The following is a 19,676-nucleotide window of genomic DNA, read 5'->3' on the forward strand; positions in this document are numbered from 1 at the left end:
TCAACATCTGATGTTAACATCACATTCATTTTACTCTACAGACGGAGTGTATATGTTCGCAATTTTTGATATGTGAACTTTTAGATTACGTAGTAATATGTGTTACCTTACGTCGAAAATTTGCTTCTAAATATTAAAACATTTATTTATAATAGTTAACTTCATAGATTAAAAAAAAAAAATAAATTAAATGATATGTTCACTGTGCAAGAGAGTTAACGTGTGGTATTGGTCCTGCTTCGAACCGAGGTCGCCCTAATGAGGTTTGTGATGGAAAAACATAGTCTGTGGGTATTTTCCCAGGGTTCCTTCGTTTCATCCTACCATGATTTATAACTTTTTTTTATCACTACTGTTAATTTTAGAGAAGATGAAAACTCTAGAGATTTAGTGTTATAGATTTCTGCACGAAACAAATTCCTTGTTTTTTAGTATTGGAAAACTTTTACTACTTTTTTTTGTAACTCTTATTGCTTTAATTTCTTTTTAGATTAATAAATGCATTCTTTTCAGTCGAGGAGATACGCTGATCATACAAAAGGATGTAAGTTCTTTTCCACCTAACAACTGTGAAATTTATATGAAATTTAACGTAACTCTTACAGGAAGTCAGCTTTCATTGAATCACAAATTACCTGATAAAGGTGAGAGAGAGAATGTATACGAAGAATGTGGAATGAGATGTACTGGAAATTCAGATTCAGCAAAGCAAACGGAAGCACATTTAGGTGAGAAATTTGAGGGGTCTGGTAAAGAGTATAGTGATAAATATAATTCGAAAGTCCAGACGTTGAAACCCTCCAAAGAAAGGGCTCATAGATGTCAGCAGTGTGGGAAGAGATATGTTCATAAAGGCAATTTAAAAGTCCACATTTTCACCCACGCAAGTGAGAAACCTTACACGTGTAACGAGTGTGATAAACAATTTGTTCAAAAAATAAATTTACATGCCCACATTTTAAGACATTTAAACGAAAGACCTCATACTTGTAACGAATGCGGAATGCGATTTTTTCAGAAAGGTCATTTAAATACTCACATTTTAACGCACACAAAAGAAAAACTTTTTAAGTGTGAGAAGTGTGGTTTAAAATTTTCCCGCAAAAGTAACTTAAGAATCCACATGTTAATACATTTTGGAGAGACAGCTCTTAAATGTGATGATTGTGGTAAATCATTTGTTCGAAAAGACCATTTAAATGTTCACAAATTAACGCACGGCAAAGTAAAACGTCTTCCAAGTCAAGAGTATAGTAAAGCATTTTCTCTGAAAAGCTGTTTAAAAGTGGATGCATTAGAGTCCAGAAACGAAAAAAGTCGCACGTCTCAGAAATATGGTGAACCATTTTCTGAAAAACGTTATTTAAAAGTGCACATGTCAAGGCACAGAAATAAAGAAATTCACATGTTTAAAGAGACCGGGTTAACACTTCATATCTGTCAGGAGTGTGGAAAGGGATTTTCTCGTAAAGGCGATTTTAATAGACACATTTTAACACACACCGGAGAGAAACCTCATACATGTAAAGAGTGTGGTAAGAAATTTGTTCAACAAGGTCATTTGAGTACCCACGTACTTATGCACACACATGAAAAGCCTCATATGTGTTGGGTGTGTGGTCAAAAATTTGTCAGAAAATCTAGCCTCAATGCCCATATTTTGAAGCACATAAAAGCTTCATGAATCTCTAAGTCACATAAATTTTTATGTTATTACAAACCAGAGGAAAATATCGTGCTTGTTGAGTGTATGGTAATGAATTTGTTCTAACATTGATTTAAATGTTCACATGTTAATATACTAAAATTAACCATAATACATGTCTGGAGCGTGGTAAGTGATCTTGTGAATAAGAAAATATAGAACGCTAACACACAAAGAAAAAATTATCCTATCAGGAATATGTGTGGACTTTCCTTACGAAAGTAGTTTTAACCCACTTGTCAACATTTCGCAGAACAAAGACTTTTAAATATGAACGGTGTAGCCACTGAATTTATTTCATAGGGGCAATGAAAATGTAATAGAGACATTGCAGTATCTCAACTCGTATTTCCCGTCGCTTAGAATTTTCCTTTGCCAATAACGTCACTCTGCTACTGTTTCACTACCTTTCTTGAGAAATTAATAGTAAATTAACGGCTTTGGCAGTGACTATTACTGCCTTCTTGTTACCCTGCTTCTGCGCCTCTGCTTTGGGTACATGTGCCTCAATCATATCCTTTTCTCGCCCCATAAGATCCTTATAGTGGCCTCAATATAGCTATATCTGCATTTGCCAACATCACCGTCCTGCCAGGATTAATCGATCTACTTTCTACGTAAAATAGCTCTGTGAACTTTTAGTTCTCGCTTCGTTAATCATGTTTCTTCTACTTGCCCAAAACAATTCCTTGTTTCTCTGTGCTTGGTCTTTGAGTCTCAAAGATACGTAAATCGCCGTTATTATGCACCGTGAACCTATCTTCTTAAATTTTCTTATTTACACACAATTATAGTCATACGTTTTGGAAATAAAATCAGAAAAATAAACACACTGCTAAACAAGATTGCACTTATTTAATATATATAAAAAAAACACATTTACACGTGACGTTTCGATCTTCTAGCCAAGATCCTCATCAGACGTACACTCCAACTGCCCTTTTCAGCTTCGGGCCCATTTTAAACTGACACACAATCACAAGCATACGTCTTGCAAATAAAATCAGAAAAATAAACACACTACTGAACAAGAATTCACTTATTTAATATATAAAAAAAAAAAAAAACTTTTACGTGACGTGTCTTGGCTAGATGATCAAAACGTAAGCAGAGTATTCTATTTAACTATACTACAAGTATTTCGTAGGAGTCCATATTTTCTTCTACCTCGGATTTGAAGTGGAGGAGAACGAATTGAATTTCTTCCTCATTTGCTGGTTTCGTTTCTCGCATAGTTGAAAATGGAGGATTAAAAAGAAAGTCCACTCTTACAGTTAGCTGTCAAATATCTTGGATAAGGGTTTGTTACTTGCATCTATCACATTAGAGCAAATGCAGTACTGTAATTAACTATTGCAACACATGATAATGTCTTCTCTAGAAAGTTTAATGCTCAGAAGGAACTTAATTTGAATCAGCGCAAGATATTTAATATTGTATTCTATGTAGTGGCATATTTATGAGGTTGTGGCTTAATCACTCGCTGAAATTTTATTGCAATCCTTTTGTTTTACATATGCCAATATTGCAGAATTTTCTCATTTCCCGGAATAAAGTTACCAAAGCCTCTCCCTAAACAAGCAAAGACCCCGAAACATAATCGTAGAAACTTCACTGATTCTATGAAATGAAAAACTCAACAAAAATTCCACACAAATATTATTGTATTTATTTCGTCCCTTTTTCATACATTTGGGACTGTATTGCAATGCATATGAAGTGGACAAGTCATTTATATATAAACACAAAAGTAAAAAGGACAATAATAATGAAAATTACACACACTAGGTTAATAATTAAACATTACACCTTACATCTTATCCATTATATTTTTCATGATATTATTAAAAATAAAGTAATTATTACTTGCAGTGTATGTAGAAATCCTTGAACATATATTAAATGCTAAAAACAAGCAGCGACACTGGTTACTGTAGATCATGTAGTTATTTTTTTTTTTGTTAGCAATTCATGTTTTCCTCTATCGAGTAAAAGCAGTGTTTCAATAAATATTTTTAAAGTTCTCTTTTAAATTTAGCAACAGATTCCTGAGTCTTTATATGTTTGGGAAGTTTATTGTATAGCATGATACCCGCGTATTTACACCCTTTTTCATGTGTTCCCCCACGGTTCTGTCTTCTACAATGGAAAAGTATTGTTTGTTTCTTGTATCATGATCATGTTTTTCTTCTACTCGCGTAAGGACACCCTCTAGATGTCTCTTTACAAATATCAGTAGATTTAAAATGTACAAACATGGCACTAAGGATATAGGAATTTTTTTAGAAATATTGGTTTGCAGCGATCTTTTGGTTTAGCGGCCGCCATCATTCTTATTATTCGTTTCTGTATTGTAAAAATTACATTGGCTTTGTATTTCCCCAAAATATAATGCCATATGTTAAATTTGACTAAAATAATCCAAAGTAAATCGTTTTTAAAGTATAATAGATTCTTTTAAAACATTTTTAAGTACCTAAGTGCGAAATAAATCTGATTTAATTTTTTACCAAGCTGAGTTATTTTTACATCCCAGGAGAGATTTTTATCTATCCAGATTCCTAAGAACTTAGTTGAGTTCACATTGTCTATTCCGTTATTTTCAATTAAAATATTAACAGGCTGCGTATGTTGGTTGTGCATATGATTAAAATTGATTGCTTGTGTCTTTTCAGTGTTTAAGCTTATTTTCTTTAATCCACTGAGATAGTTTATGAAGGATTTCATTTGCATTACCTTCAACATCCTCATTTGTGTTCCCCTTTACTATGATATTAGAATCCTCTGCATAAATGGATAGTTCTGCTAGAGCAATATTAGATGGTAGATCGTTAATGTATTTCAAAAATAATAATGGTCCTAATACGGATCCCCGCGGCATTCTACCTGATATTTCTTGTTTTCCCGATGTGTAGTATGTAGTTTGGCTTGTATCTTTGTTACTGTATGTAATTTCTACTACTTGCTGCCGATTTTCCAGATACGATTTAAACCATTTGGACCCAATGCCTCTTATTCCATAATCTTGGAGTTTTGAAAGAAGATTTCTATGTGACACTAAGTCAAATGCTTTGGAAAGATCAAGGAAAACACGTATACATTTCTCCTTACTATCTAAACTTTTATGTTCAATTTCTACAAAACTATATATTGCTGTTTCCGTTGATTTCCCTTTTAGGAAGCCATATTGCTCGTGTGTTAATTAGATCATGTTTAAGTAAAAAGGATGATAACCGGATACACATTGTGGTTTCTAAAATTTTTGAAAAAGGTGAGAGAAGTGAAATAGGCCCATTATTTTCAAGCTCTGATTTGTCGCCTTTTTATATATTGGTTTTAGTTTTGCAGTTTTTAATATACTAGGGAATTCTCCGCTTAAGAACGTCATATTTATGAGGAAACAAAGGGAGTCAGCAATATATTTAATGCTTTTCTTTACAATACTTGGCGGTATACCATCTACGTCAGCTGACCATTTACTTTTCAACTTCTTCATCACTTTTATTATTTCTGCATTTGTAACTGGATGCAGATATATTGTATTGTTGCAGCTTTTTGAGAATATTTTCGTGGGCATAGCTGGCTCACTATTGTACGTTTTTGATAAGTTGCTGTAATAATTATTAAATAGGTCAGCTATTGTACGAAGATCTTTAATTACGTTGCCATTTTGAATTACCTCTAAATTACCGTCATCATTACGAGTGTTTACACTTATCTCGGTTTGCACTAGTTTCCACAACGCCTTCGACTTATTATCCGATTTTTAAATGATTTTGTCATTGTGTAACTGTTTTGCTGCTTTAAGAACTCCTTTATATATCTTCTTATATCTTTTGTAATATGTCTCTGTATATGATGATAGATTTCTTTGTGTTTTAGTCTTGTTAAGAAGTCTCATTATTTTACTTGCTATTCTGATCCCTTGTGTTACCCAGGGTTTTGACTGTTTTCTTAAAGTTACACATTTTACAACAGGAAATGCTAGATTGAAATAGAATGTTATGGTGTCAATGAAATAACTGAAAAGTTCAGTAACCTGGTTATAAAAGTAAACCTTGTTCCAATTTTCTTTCCTGAGGAGGTGATTAAAATATTGTATATTTTCATCATTAAATTTTCTTTTGTACGTTACATTATTTGTTCTTGTATTACAAAAACTTTTATTAGGAGTTGCATATATCGAGTACTTGGGCAAGGTGGTCTGAAAAACCACTGTTGAAGACGTTTACTGTGTAGTAGTTAAGCTGGTTGCTCACTGAACTGGTCAATTGCACTTTTGGAGCATTTTGTGATTCGTGTGGGAACTTTAACAACTGCCTCCATATTAAATGAATCTAGAAAAAGTTCTCCCTCGTGTTTTATCGGCTCTAAAAAATCTATGTTGATATCCCCAACAATCACGACAGTCTTCTTGATTTTTATAAAATAATTTAGTATGGTGTCCATCTTATTTATAAAGAATTCTATATCACTGTCAGGGGTTCTATATACACATACAATTACAAAGTTATAATTACAATTTCTAATGCACAACTTTCACAGTGTTCTTCTACATTTAAATATTTAAACCTAGTACATTCTCTCGTTCTTAGGTCCCTTTTTGCATATATACAAGCCCCTCCTCTATCTCTATTTTGTCTGCAGTATTGTGCTCTTAGCTCAAATTGAGGAATGCTTAGGTAGTCTAAGCAACTTCATCGTAACCAGTGCTCTGTTATACAAATTAAATGTACTCCTAACAGTCTGTCCAAAAGTAGTTCTTCTAACATGCTTTTTTTATGAAACGTAAACCCTTGTACATTTTGATGAAAAATAACTATATTATTGGTATTATATTTGTAACTTAAGTTGTCAGACTGTATACTTTGATAGCATGTCTGCACTCCAACAGTATTACTCTTACTAGACCGTAGATTTAATTTCTTGTCAATTAGACGTTTATCAAAACTGGATTTTTTTTTTACGGATGTCTATTTTGGGTTGATGATCCTACCATAAAAAATAATCCATACGGTGTGTTGGAGGCTTTCTTTGTCTTTTTGATTTCTTATGTATATTGTCCTAATATGATGTAATTTCTTGAGGAGAAACAATGTCATTTGAAGCACTCCTATTTGCAATATTCGATTCTACACTGATATCTTCTTCATTAGATAGTATGGCATAATTTTGTCTTCCATTTACTACTCCAGAACAGATCGTTTCGTCGATTGACTTTTGCGAAAACTTACTGTTACATGACATAGCCGATGTGCCAATGCTTGTTCTCCTGATTCTACTTGCAATATTGCTAGCTTTTAGTTCACATTCTACACTATTATTCGCTAAACAAAGACTGTTGTTATTTGTTGGAACTTTCCATGTTGCTGGAATAGCATGGCATACCTTCTTCTTGTTCTGGATATATTTTGCCAGTAGCTGGCTTACCTGTTTCTTACCTATCTTATTTAAGTGCATTACATGCTTGGTGAAACAGTTTCTTCCTAGATTTGAGAGGTCAACAAAGATTATATCAGGGTGACCTTTACATATTTTTTTTCGAAACTTCTATTAGTTGATTTAATTAAATCATTTACGCACGAGCTTTCGATTAGATCATATCTAATTGGAATGCGTATTACAACTATATTACAAACTTTATCTTTGAGTAACGACAGAGCACTGATTAAGACTGAGACAGAATTTTCACTTCTATTTGAATATACATCATTAGCTCGCCCCATTATAATTAATGTTCCCGTTGTTTTTGAGTAGAGAGTATTAATTGAAGGATCCTGTAGTACTTCCTTCATTAGAGCTCCAGGTTTTATTAAACTGAAAACTGTGTAACTGTCATCCAGCGTATTGCTTAACATTTGAGCAATGTTTCTGCCATGACTATCAGCTAAAATTATAATAGGACTTTTAACATATCTTAAATCGAATCCTTCTACAGATTCTGCAGCAGGATCAAGCGACTTGGAAGCAAAGTTCGCTGTGATACCACTACACTTAAATTTTACAATTGAACTACCCCCCTTATTGTCATCAGAGCTCATTTTCATTTCACTCATTATATTTTCACTTGACTTTCTCATATTACTACACGCACTACTAGTACTTGTTTCAGCACGTACATTTTTCACAACTAAACTATTGCTCTCTTTACTCTCATTTGGCATTTAAACTGTAGCATTTTTAAATGTTTCCTTCCTTCCACTTCTTCTCACATTGTTAGCAATAAGCACTTCATTTACTTCGTTTCATTCATCCCTTGCACTACTTACAGGTATGTTACATACACTTTTTGGTCTTAAACCAATAGATCTAATGGTTAAATTTACACTTGCACTGCTTTTGTTGTCAGTCGAACAACAGTTGATTTGTTGCTATTCACTTGATAAGCACTCCGAGATGGTGTGGTTACATAACTATTTTCTCCTGATACATCTTCCAGAGCTGCGAAGCTATTTTGCGTCGGTACTTCTCGTGAAACACTGTGCAGTCTGGAATTACTGATGCATTTTTTGTAAGACTTAATTTACTTGTGTTTAGGCAGGATATTTTTTGATACTTCTTGGTTCTTTATACATGTTTGTTTGTTGTTACTCGTTTTGTACCGGTAACTGCTGGGCACTTGCATTTGTAACAGCTGGACATTTGTAGACTGCAGAGTATTTGTTTTGCAATTACTTTGCTTTCTTGAGTCTGCAACCACTTCACTCCATAGCGGACTGCAATCCCTTGTACGAAGGAGTACATCTTCAGATTTTTTTTGATAATGTTGCTTCGACACACCTGCACATTTATCGTTTTTCAGCAATGAAATAATATTGCGTAGAGAATGTATTTCTTCAATCAGCTCACTTATTAGTTTATTTTCAGATGATTCACCCAAGCACGATTGATCGTCATTTGTTTTCTGGTTACTAATTGCTGCTATACAATATCTACATTTTGATTGTTCAATATCGTTATCTTTGTTGCAAATTTCCGAAAGTTTAATATTTCTATTTAAAGCACTGCACTTCAATTCACAATCAGGCACGTTATCATTTCTAAATATTCCGACTTCAGCCAAACTTTTACAGTTTCTAGGAACTTCTCGTGCTCCAGCTGCAGCAGACGCCGCCATGTTGTTCTTCTGGACGGTGCCCTTTCGTAAATTTATACATATGTTTAATGTATCATTCTTATATTCTACAAGCTATTATAGACCAGGTCCTTGTAGGTAAAAACAAACTACTCTGAATAATTCCTGATTGTATATGCCTAAATTAAATGAGTTATCACTAATAGAAATACATAATTCTACACAAAAACTAATTACTCTGTGACATCAAAGACATAGCAGTGAACCGTCAACTGCGAGTGCTAAAGTACTAAAAGACTTACCAATTAGTGCATATACTAGCACAGGTTTGTCTAAGGATTTGAGGAATTGATTAGGGATATGGAAACAATACAAGAACATTCCTCATATTACGAAGTATCATCACCAGACTTCTACAGTTCGCCATTTGAAGTTAAGTTGAAGTCAGTTAGCCCTTTCTCAACTGACAAAGAATTAAAGTTATATTGTTGTGAAAAAAGCTTAAGATTATTTAACACGAAATCTAACCAAAAAGGTGAGATAATAACACATTCATCTCAGAAACCGTATTCTTGTGAAAAATGTAGACGATCATTCAAATCGGAAAGTTCCTTCAAGAGGAACTTAGCAGCACGTGAAGCTGACAAGTTCTACTTTTGTCACATATGTGCCAAATCACTTAAGCAGAAGATATATTTACGAAGAGATATGTCAACACATGCAGTTGAAAAACCTTATCCTCGTAAGGAATGTGATGCTTCTTTTCATCAGTTGTCTCACCTTGAACAGCACCTAGTAACTTGTTCGAAAATAGTCTTTTTCAAATAATGTATGTCGTAGGTCGTATTCACGTAAGAGTGATTTGAAAGAGCACACATTATTAACACATTTAGAAGTGTTCAAATTCATAACGTGTGATGTATGTAGTAGGACGTTTTTACGTAAGAGTCACTTGGTAGAGCGCTTGTTATTAAGACATTCACATGCGTTTAAAATTATAGAATTGCCTAAATTTGCTTAAATGAATGTAGTGCAACATTTTCTTTGTAAACAGACTTGAGAAAACCTTTTGTATGGTAGAAGTCACTGAAATACCCAAAATCATATATGTAATAAATATGGTAACATATTTAGGTGGAAGAATTCATTAAACAGGCATTTAGAAACACATTTCCTTAGGAAATCATATTCTTGTCACGAGTGTGGTAAATCGTATAGTCGGAAACATATTGAGTGAGCACTTACTGGTTCACTCAGATGCAGAGTACTTTACATGTGAGAACTGTCGTAAGACTAGTGATGGGTAAATTTCCGGGAAGATATTTTTCGGGAAGATTCCTAAAAATGGGAATTTTCCGGGAATTTATCTACAATCACAGAGAAAATTGCATTATATTACTATATTATGATTTCAAAGTTAAATTCGTTTTTATATCACAGTATATTATTACTTTTGTCCCCAGGGAGTCTTTAGAATGTATATTCTGAATGATGTTTTGCTATTTTATTATATTTAGAGAGTACGTAAAATGCATATATATTGACAATATATTCTATGAAAATAAATATGTTTCAAAAATGGTAAGCCCACATACTTTTAAACCGCTAAACAGTTTACATTTACATGTTAGTTGATTTTCTAAACTTCTACTACTAACAATATAAACATATTAAATTTTTAAATGTTATAAACAAATTAGGTTGGGTAACTGCCAGAACACACACGTCCCACCATTTTGTTAACATTTGCGCATAAATATGTATGTTCACAATATTTGCAAGATACTTTCCTGTCTTTATAACTTTGCATGTAACATTGCCACACACAACCTTTCTTCCTGTCCATTTCCGAAATTTCATGCGTAAATTCACATGTTAGAGAAGTCCGAATACCTCTTCAGAAATTCAAGTCAGAGAGTGCAGACAAACCGACGTCTATTGCTAACGGTGGTTCAAGGTTTATTAATAGTACCTTATCTTTATTTCTACATAATTCTACATTACTTTACAAAATATTCCTTTTCATCATATGTAAATTAGTACTTCGCTAATTTTGGGTATTGTTTAGCACTGGGGAAGGGCAGCTTTTGCACCTACATTTTTGTGATATTCTATTCCGATGCGGTTGTTTTATGGTTTCATACGTTAAATTACATTACTAACATTAAATTCAGACAGCATTACAGAGCGAGCGTTAGCGAGTGAAGGCGGGTTAAAGCGCCGCAAAGCACATTGTTTTCTATTTTAATTTTAAACAATTCACTTCCTTTTATCACATAAATCACTTCGACTTACCTTTACGCTTTGTACAAATCCACTACCACCCAAAAAAATTGTGTTCCATACTTTCTTGACTACTTGAACACCACTAACAGTTCATTTCTTCCGTAAATCATCCAACTTTTTGCTAGTTTTGGCCACCCAATACTAAACAATTACCTTGCTTTTTAGTGCAAGTGGAAATTGAACCTAAAAAAATCATGTTATTAGTTATATAGAGTACAGTCAAAGAATTTTAATTTTTTTTAACCTCCCTATTCTTTAAACCTTAGAAGTAAATCGTAATATATGAAAATAAGGTAATTAGTCATTTGGTTCTTATAATTTGGAAAATAAAAGAAACAAATGGAAAGAAATTCCTTCCCGGGAATTTATTGGTCAGGGAAAAAACCGGGAATATTCCCATTTTTTAAATTCCTTCCCACCGGGAATACACCCACTGCCCATCACTAGTAACACCTTCTCCAGCAAAACTACCTTGAAGTGGTATATACTACACCATCAATATCTGAAACCATATCAATGCAAAGTATGCGACAAATCATTTGCTACAAAGGGATCATTGAATGTACATGTATTAAGTCCCACATAAATAAAGCCATATAATGGTGAGAAATATTCCTAATCATACAAATCTAAGTTATCATTTAAGATACATGCTTGTTCTTACAGTTAAGATTATAATGATGTTTTGAAAAGTACTAACTGATTTTCTGAACAGTACAATTCAAATATTATCTTTTAATCTGTATGAAATTTCAATTTTCTGATTAAATTGATGCATTGTTAAGTAACTCAATTAGATATAGAACTTTGTGTAAAGGAATCTGATCACCAAGCTCTCATTTTAAGCAGGGATAAAAGTGAAGACTAACGCAGAAGGATGACGTTTCCCCACTTCCTGAAAAAAGTACAGTGGCAAGAGGTAGACTTGGGGAACGACATGGTCATCCGTCATTCTACTGTTTCCGATCCACTTTTACTTCTGGTTTTAAGTGCCTGTTCTCTCAGCCCCACGGAAGGAAGTTTTGAAATTTTGCCTTAAAAGATCTTAAAACACATTTCTTATATTACTAATTTTATGTGGTTTTTGCTTTGTTTATGTATAACTACTTTATCACTATGCATATCCCGTGTGGAAAATGTGTCATCTAAAATTGTTAGTAATGAAAAAACTCTAGATGCAACTGGCGTGATTGCTACAAAAATATGTTTTGGTTGGTTCACAGAATTAACATAAACTTACTTCATTCATATATCTGCTATTTGTTTATACATCGACGTTATGTGTAAACAATTTCTTATGATTGATTTCTTTTTGCTGTGATGAAGATACTTCAACCATCGTTTTGCCGCGTAGGCATAAGGACACGATAATGATAAGAATGAATTAAGTAGTGGAATGGAGAAAGTGAGAGAAATTTGGAGAGCGCCAAGAAGAAAACATGCACATGATATTTGTTTAATATAAAACATACTTGGCATGAACTGGGAACGAACTAGTGACCACATGTACTAGACGTGAACGTTCCACAACTGAGGTACTGCTGGCCTCTATGCTTCAACTGAAGTAAGAGATATAAGTACATCACAGCAGGATAAAACACTCACTTTTCAATGTTATTTTCCTCTATTGGTTACACTTACTCTATTAGTTCATACTGTATGTTATCTTTGGAAATGCTAAAGAGAAAATCAGCATAATTATGTAACCAATGCTACGACAGTAAAAAGATAACATGCTCTTCGCGAGACGGGATTTTTCCTTTTGTATTTTAACAGCAGTATGAAACAATGTATTGACTCGCCTGGAACTACGAAAGAATCAAAGAAAAGTGCAAGAACAATATTACAAAAGAGATGTACATAACTTCGATAGAAGTTTCTACAGTACATGATTGACGTCTGCCAACATACCGACGTTGCTAATATCGGACACTTGTAAGGTATGTCGGAATCTGCAGAGATTCTACCAGTCACCATATAGAAAAATAGATGTGGGTCGTAACTTTTTCAATAATACACGAAATCCTACAGAGAACTACGAATATCACTATACTCTTTTCGATAGGTCTTGTTCTCTAATACTTTTAGTTTGCGTTCTTTCCTTCAGTTAAACGATCATATTTTGCATCGATAATCACAACAGACATGATTATCGTTTTATATATGTTGAGCTTCAATTTCCCCGACAGATCGCGACAACAAGAGATTTTGAACTGAAACATACCACGAATTATCTGATTTTATTAGACATTTAACTTACTCATAAATATGGCTTCGGTCTGTTAAGATTGACCCTAAAGCCTGCAACAATAGATATTAATACTCAGTGTCCCAAATCAGTTTTTCAGAAGTACTTTATCCTGTTTCAAAATTTGGGAATGAGCACATCATAACTTTAAAACGGCAAGTTAATATTGTAAGTAAGTTTAGAAGGGATATTTACTTTGAAACAGTTGATTTGGGCAGGTGAAGGTCAAGGTTTATTACTGGCAGGTCGTTGTTCTATACACGGGCTTCCAAATTTATGATTGTTTCAAGTGCATGTTTTGGAACTCAAGGAGTTGCCTGCTTTAATTTTGAGAGAACTGTCTTTGTCCTTTAAGAAACTTCTATATTTTTTGAGCGACTCTCTAATTTGTCAAGTTTAGAGTAGATAACGAACCGTATAGGTGGATTTGGCTTTTGACATTTTAGGCCCGGCCTGAGAAGTTCCCTGAGTACCTACACTGGCCTGAACTAGTATGTTGGGACGCATTCATGCTCTTGGACGGCTCTTCACTGCGTGGGTAAATTTTAATGTGAAAATTGGGCTGTTCCTAGGCGTATATGGGTATAGACGTGTATTGAATAGTGTCCTGCTCTTAGATGCGTGTATAGACAAGATAAAACATGAGTGTTCCTCTTCCTCTTGTGAAAATTGATCGTCAAAGCTTCCCATAGCATTTCATAATGTTTTGAAGCCATAAAGTGAGAATCGTACAGACTCCATCTTTTGTTAGTTGCTAAGGGAATATAGTGTTTCATTGAAACTATTTAATATGTCTAATTTGGCCTTGGGGTTTCCCACGAAGTCACTTGTAAGTGTCCATGATGAGAGACTTTGATACCAGACTGCATGGAATTTGTCCTTTCATCGAATTGAGTTAGTTGCTAAGATGAATATCGCATTTCATTATTTTATTTGAAAACGTAGTATGAGAATTCGTGTATTCAACAACCCCCATATACATTGACGTGGCCTTTGGTTCTACGTGAAAGTTGTTATTGGAAGAAATGTGAAATGGTATGTTTAAGTGTCCCACAGGCATTGAAGCGGCCTTGGGTTCCACGTGGAAGAACTGCAACGATCGAAGCTTCCCATAGCATTTTGTAATATTTTGAAGCCGTAGGATTAGAATCGTTCAGACTGCATCTTTGATTAGTTGCTAACGGAAGATAGTGTTTCATTGAAGCTATTTCCTAGGTCTAATTTGGCCTTGGGGTTCCCACGAAGTCACCTTCCATTTTATATGTTCAAAAATTATTGGTAGTGTGTGGGTTGCTAACGGAATATACCCAAGTTATGTCGTACTACGGAAGACACCATCGAATGATACTAGTATGAAATTTTTTTGTCTAAAGTCACTTTATTACGTTCTATATTTTAGTTTGAATAGGTAGAAATGGTATCGTATCATAGCAGAAAGGATTGAATCAACTTAATGTCTTAAAATATTCAATGCCAGAACCGAACCCCGACCCCCACGTAAGTACTAAAGGCACAAGCTCTAAGCAAAATAGTACTGGAATTAGTTGTCACTTTTTGAGAAATGGATTTAGTTTAAGATGGAACCCGAACAATCATAATGCGCTTACATCGAGAAACAAACCAGGACCTGTTATTTATGTCGAAGAAAATAAATCAACAAAGCAAAACTATGATGAAAGCCGCTAAATATTTTCTCTTTACAGACAATTTACTTTATTGTAAATAGAAAAATCCAAAGCCACGTTTATGAAAATTTATATATAATAAAATAATAATAATAATAATAATAATAATAATAATAATAATAATAATAATAATAATAATAGCACTTCCCTGTATTAGAAATGAACGTTCAACCAGTGAGCCACCGGAGTAGAATTAATTGGTGGTGTATGACATTATGTTTAAAGTTTATCTCTGGGTGGATATAATCGTGGGACGTTCAAAGGAAAGATTTGTTTTCATCTTCTAGTTGATTTGAAATATTCATTTTCGATTGGTGCCATCCCACCGGGATCGAACCCGAGGATATGCTAGGATCCATTATAGTATTTGTCTGATTGAAATGAAGAAAGCTCATTCCGGGTTATAGCTTCGGTATTGAAGTAAAATAATAGTACCAAAGAAATATTGTACGCGAGAGATGAATTTATAGTTTGAGATAGAACTCGAATCATCATAATGCCCTCTCTACCGAGTTAACAGGAACAGGAAACGAAAGATAATTATACGGCCTATTGATGATTAACAGAAGGAAATATGTATAAAGCCCCGTAGCGAAAACATAGATGCAATGTAAGATGAGGATTTTAAAAGACACACACACAGACACATGCTGCAGTGCAGTGCGAGAATCAAATCAAAGTAGGTTGGTTATCATGATTTTTTTTTTTGCCTGAGATAATGTAAAATAATCGAACAACCTACATTGGGAAATATCTTACGTTATCGATTTGAAGTTTTGAATAAAAGAATGCTGAAACGTCGAGAGAAAAAAATGCGTTTGCTGTTTGGCTTCCTCTGAAATGTATGTATATTTTGAAACCGTTACGAGATGTGCTGAATCTTAGGGGAAAATGTAAGAAGAACCGTTGTGAGAATGATGTTTGTATACATACATGCATACAGCTTCGGCTTACATACAGCTATAGCATAGTGTGAGAGATTTTTAAAGAAACCTAATACTTCATAACATTGAATTGTAGTGAAAGAACCTGTGAAAATATTACATTCAGTTTAGTACCACTGTTTATTATCGAAGTGTATTTTTCTTCTTTATTTATGGACTACAGTAATAAAAGTACAACCGAAGACAGTAAAGGGTTGTCAGTTTAACATGTTTTATTTGGATGTATAATAGAACTCTCTAATGTTTAAACTTGAGTTTATTATGTAACCTATAAATTTGTTAACACATTTATTGCTCCACGCGCAGACATTCTCATGATTCGGTACATCTTATTGAGCTGAACACAGTGGTATTAAAGCGTAAAAACAAAATATGCTTTCTACGGGAATCGAGCCTAGGACGGTAGGAATGACGCGCGCGCTAACCCCTAGAGCATCAAATTTTCAGCGATAATCGAACCCAGAACAGTGTTCACAAGGCACAGGTGCTAAACACTAGAGCAGCATGGAATGACTATGTTGCAAGAAGTGATAAGGGTCGCCAAGATATTACAGTTTTTATGACGTTACGAGTCACATGCGTAAGCTATGTGTTAGGAACTTTTGTAGTTAAAAATCATAAAATTCGCCTACCTGTCATATAACGAAAATTAAAATGAGATAATGAGTATTAATTAACTAAATCTATGGCCCGTGGAACTCGGAAGTACAGTGGGAAGTTCACAAAATCTTTTCTCATTTTGTTGTTGATTGTTGATTTTGAGTTTAACGTCCCGTTCAGCAGCGAGGCTATATGAGACGTGGACCTACTGATTAACGTGGACTCCGAACCACTTGAGCTCCCGCCGGGAATCGAACCCGGGTCTCCCGCGCCAAAGGCGCGTACGCTTTTTCTAATTTTGTGTTTCTCTTATCGTCTTAATGAAATACTGTTATTTAATTAGAGACGAAAGTTAAAACAAGTGAATGACGTTGAAAGATTTGAAGTAATGTTAAACATGACTGAATTCTAAATTGAATATGAACTTGCTAATAGCATCATTTCGTTGAGTTTCAGAGAACAGATGTAGATCAAGTTTAAACCCTCCCATACGGTATGTGGCCACCGTAAAGTTCACTTGACGCGACTTGGGATCAAAACGAGGATACCCTAGAACGCTCTATCACTAATTCACCTCTTCCCTGCTTCGTGTTAGCATGAAAGAGAGAGAGAAAGAAAATGTGGCTCTTGCTTCCAGTGAATTATTTTGTAAGATTGGCGATAGTAAGAAGTAAGATAGAAAGTAATGGCTTTCAGATCCATAATGCAATGGGTGTTACACTTCCTCTTAGGAATCAATATCAAAGCTAGATATAAGACGTGTAACATCTAGCTCTTTTGTCGCAAAAGTAAACTACAAAATCATAAAAACTATGCTTTGTAGAATGCGTTGGTGTATCGGGTGGCATCAAGAGAGGCAAAGATAGAGAGTAAAAGAAGAATGCAATGTCTGGCAATTGTTAGTGCGAACGAGTAGTAATCATACTGTCGCTTCTTTGAACTGCTCTAATCATATTCTGAGCTATGATACATTCATTCATAGAGAGGCATCAAGAATTTCTGAAAATATATAAATACGTTAGTGTAATTTATTCGAATACTAATAAAAACATTACAATCGTATTGAGGTGATCAAAGTGGCATTAAACCTAATATAAATAGGAACCACTGTGCCCCTTGTTCTGGTGCAAGAGTGGTTCATCGGGAATCGAACTCGGACGAAGTCAAATATTCATATCAATTGATGGATTATATAGAGCTAAACATAGTGACATTAAGACGTTAAATGAAGAGTGATCCACAGAGAATCGAGCTCGGTACCATGCAAATCGAAGTCATTCATATCAATTCATTTGAATCAATAGATCATATTAAGATTTGTACAAAGTGATATTAAAACTGACAGTATATAAAATTCAATGGATTATAAGAAATTTACACAAAAAATGTTTAGTTAGTGATTTACATTAGCGGTGTTGATGAGTTAAGACTTCATACTGCATTTAATTTCCATGAAAGGATAACAATTGTATTGTATTGCATTGTATTTATTTCTTTTGTATGAACTTACAAGTATGAGGAATGTCCTCAACTACGTGTAACATGCGTCATATGTACAAAAAATTTGCATGAGTAAAATAAAGTAACGTTATCTTGTCATGATATTTACGTAATCCTCAATCGTATAACAAGAATTTTCTAATAGAAATGAATTTAACTTTTGTCTGAAACTTTTCATATTTTCTTCATACTTTATATCAATAGGCAACATAATGTACAACACCACCATAACTTACACATATTTGATACATCGCTGAGCGGTGATTACACAAATGAAAATCATTCTTATTTCGCGTATTATGATTATGTACATACTTGTTTGTTACGAATGCCGATGAGTGTTCTTTCAAATACAAAAAGAGACGATACAAATATAAACTATCCAGTGGAAGTATATTGAACTCCTTAAACAAATGTCTACAAGGAAAGTTCGGTTTCTTATCACAAAGTATTCTTATGGCTTTCTTCTGAATTTTGAAAACATGAAATTTCTGACTTGAATTTTCCCAGAGCATGACACCATATAGCAAGATAGAGTTAAAACACGAATGGTACAAAGTTTTAGCTAATTTAAAATTTCCCTTCTTTCTAATAATCCTTAGTGCATATTTTATTTAATTTATTAATAACTGACTCTATATGAAATTTCCATGTCAGGTTATGATCTATAGTAAGACCTAAAAATGAACAGTGTTTTGTATAGTCAATTTTATTTTGGTTCAGATATAGGTTAGGGTATATTGGTTTACTTCACTTGTTATGAAAATATATAGCAATGGATTTTTCAACATTAACAAAACGATTATTGTTCTTCATCCAAAGAGATACTTCATTTAGTGCTTGTCTAGCATCCTGTTCCAATAATTTTTTATTTTTCCAGTCGCTAGCCGAGTGGTATCGTCAGCAAAAAGTGTAACATCTGCCAAAGATATGCTTTTATCAAAATCATTAATATATAAAAGGAAGAGCATTGGCCCTAGAATAGATCCTTGTAGAATTCCGTGTTTTATATATAATTCATCTGACAAATAACTTTCTACAATGTTATTATTCTTATGCGTTATGTCTACGACCTGGCTACGATTTTTTTAAGTACGAACCAAACCAGTCCCTTGATTTACCACGTATTCCACAATTCTCCAGTTTGTTCAAAAGTAAACTGTGTTGCGCTGTATCGAAAGCTTTAGACAAATCAAGAAAGATTCCTATACAGTTTTCTTTCTTATCTACAATGATTCTTACTTTCTCAATGAAATAAAATATTGCAATGTTTGCAGATCGACCTTTAAGGAAGCTATGCTGTTTTATTGAGATAATATTTTCTTTCAACAAAAAATTAATTACACTGTTATATATAATTTTTTTCCAAAACTTTTCCAACGACAGGTAGGAGAGATATTGGTCTCTAATTTTGTTTTTCACCTTTTTTAAACAAGGGCTTAACTTTCGCAATTTTTAACTTTCCTGGATACTCGTCATTTGTAAGTGATATATTTGCTAAATGACGAAGCGGCTTTCTCACCTGATTGAAACATCTTTTTAATAAATTATCTGAGATTTCATCAATTCCAGCTGTATTTTTGTTTTTGAGAGATTTTATTATATTTGCTATTTCATCTCCTGACCCCGGTTG

At 33.8% G+C, this 19,676-nt stretch overlaps 1 protein-coding gene across 4 annotated transcripts in view; it reads left to right on the top strand.

Moving 5' to 3' along the window:
• Positions 1-11,697, top strand: part of LOC145684396 (uncharacterized) — a 28,594-nt gene extending 16,897 nt beyond the window's left edge. The window contains exon 2 of one of the 4 annotated variants that reach the window (XM_081756679.1): positions 514-11,697. In XM_081756679.1, coding sequence (XP_081612805.1) covers positions 514-1,684 — 1,171 coding nt within the window. In that variant the 3' untranslated portion in view covers positions 1,685-11,697. Of the gene's footprint in view, positions 1-490 lie in introns of all 4 variants that reach the window. The other 3 variants (XM_081756681.1, XM_081756682.1, XM_081756680.1) reach the window with 3 other exon arrangements.
• Positions 11,698-19,676: the final 7,979 nt, after the last annotated feature.

Source organism: Thermobia domestica, chromosome 4 (assembly GCF_964235325.1).
Source record: "Thermobia domestica chromosome 4, izTheDome1.hap1.1, whole genome shotgun sequence".
Classification (NCBI taxonomy): domain Eukaryota; kingdom Metazoa; phylum Arthropoda; class Insecta; order Zygentoma; family Lepismatidae; genus Thermobia; species Thermobia domestica.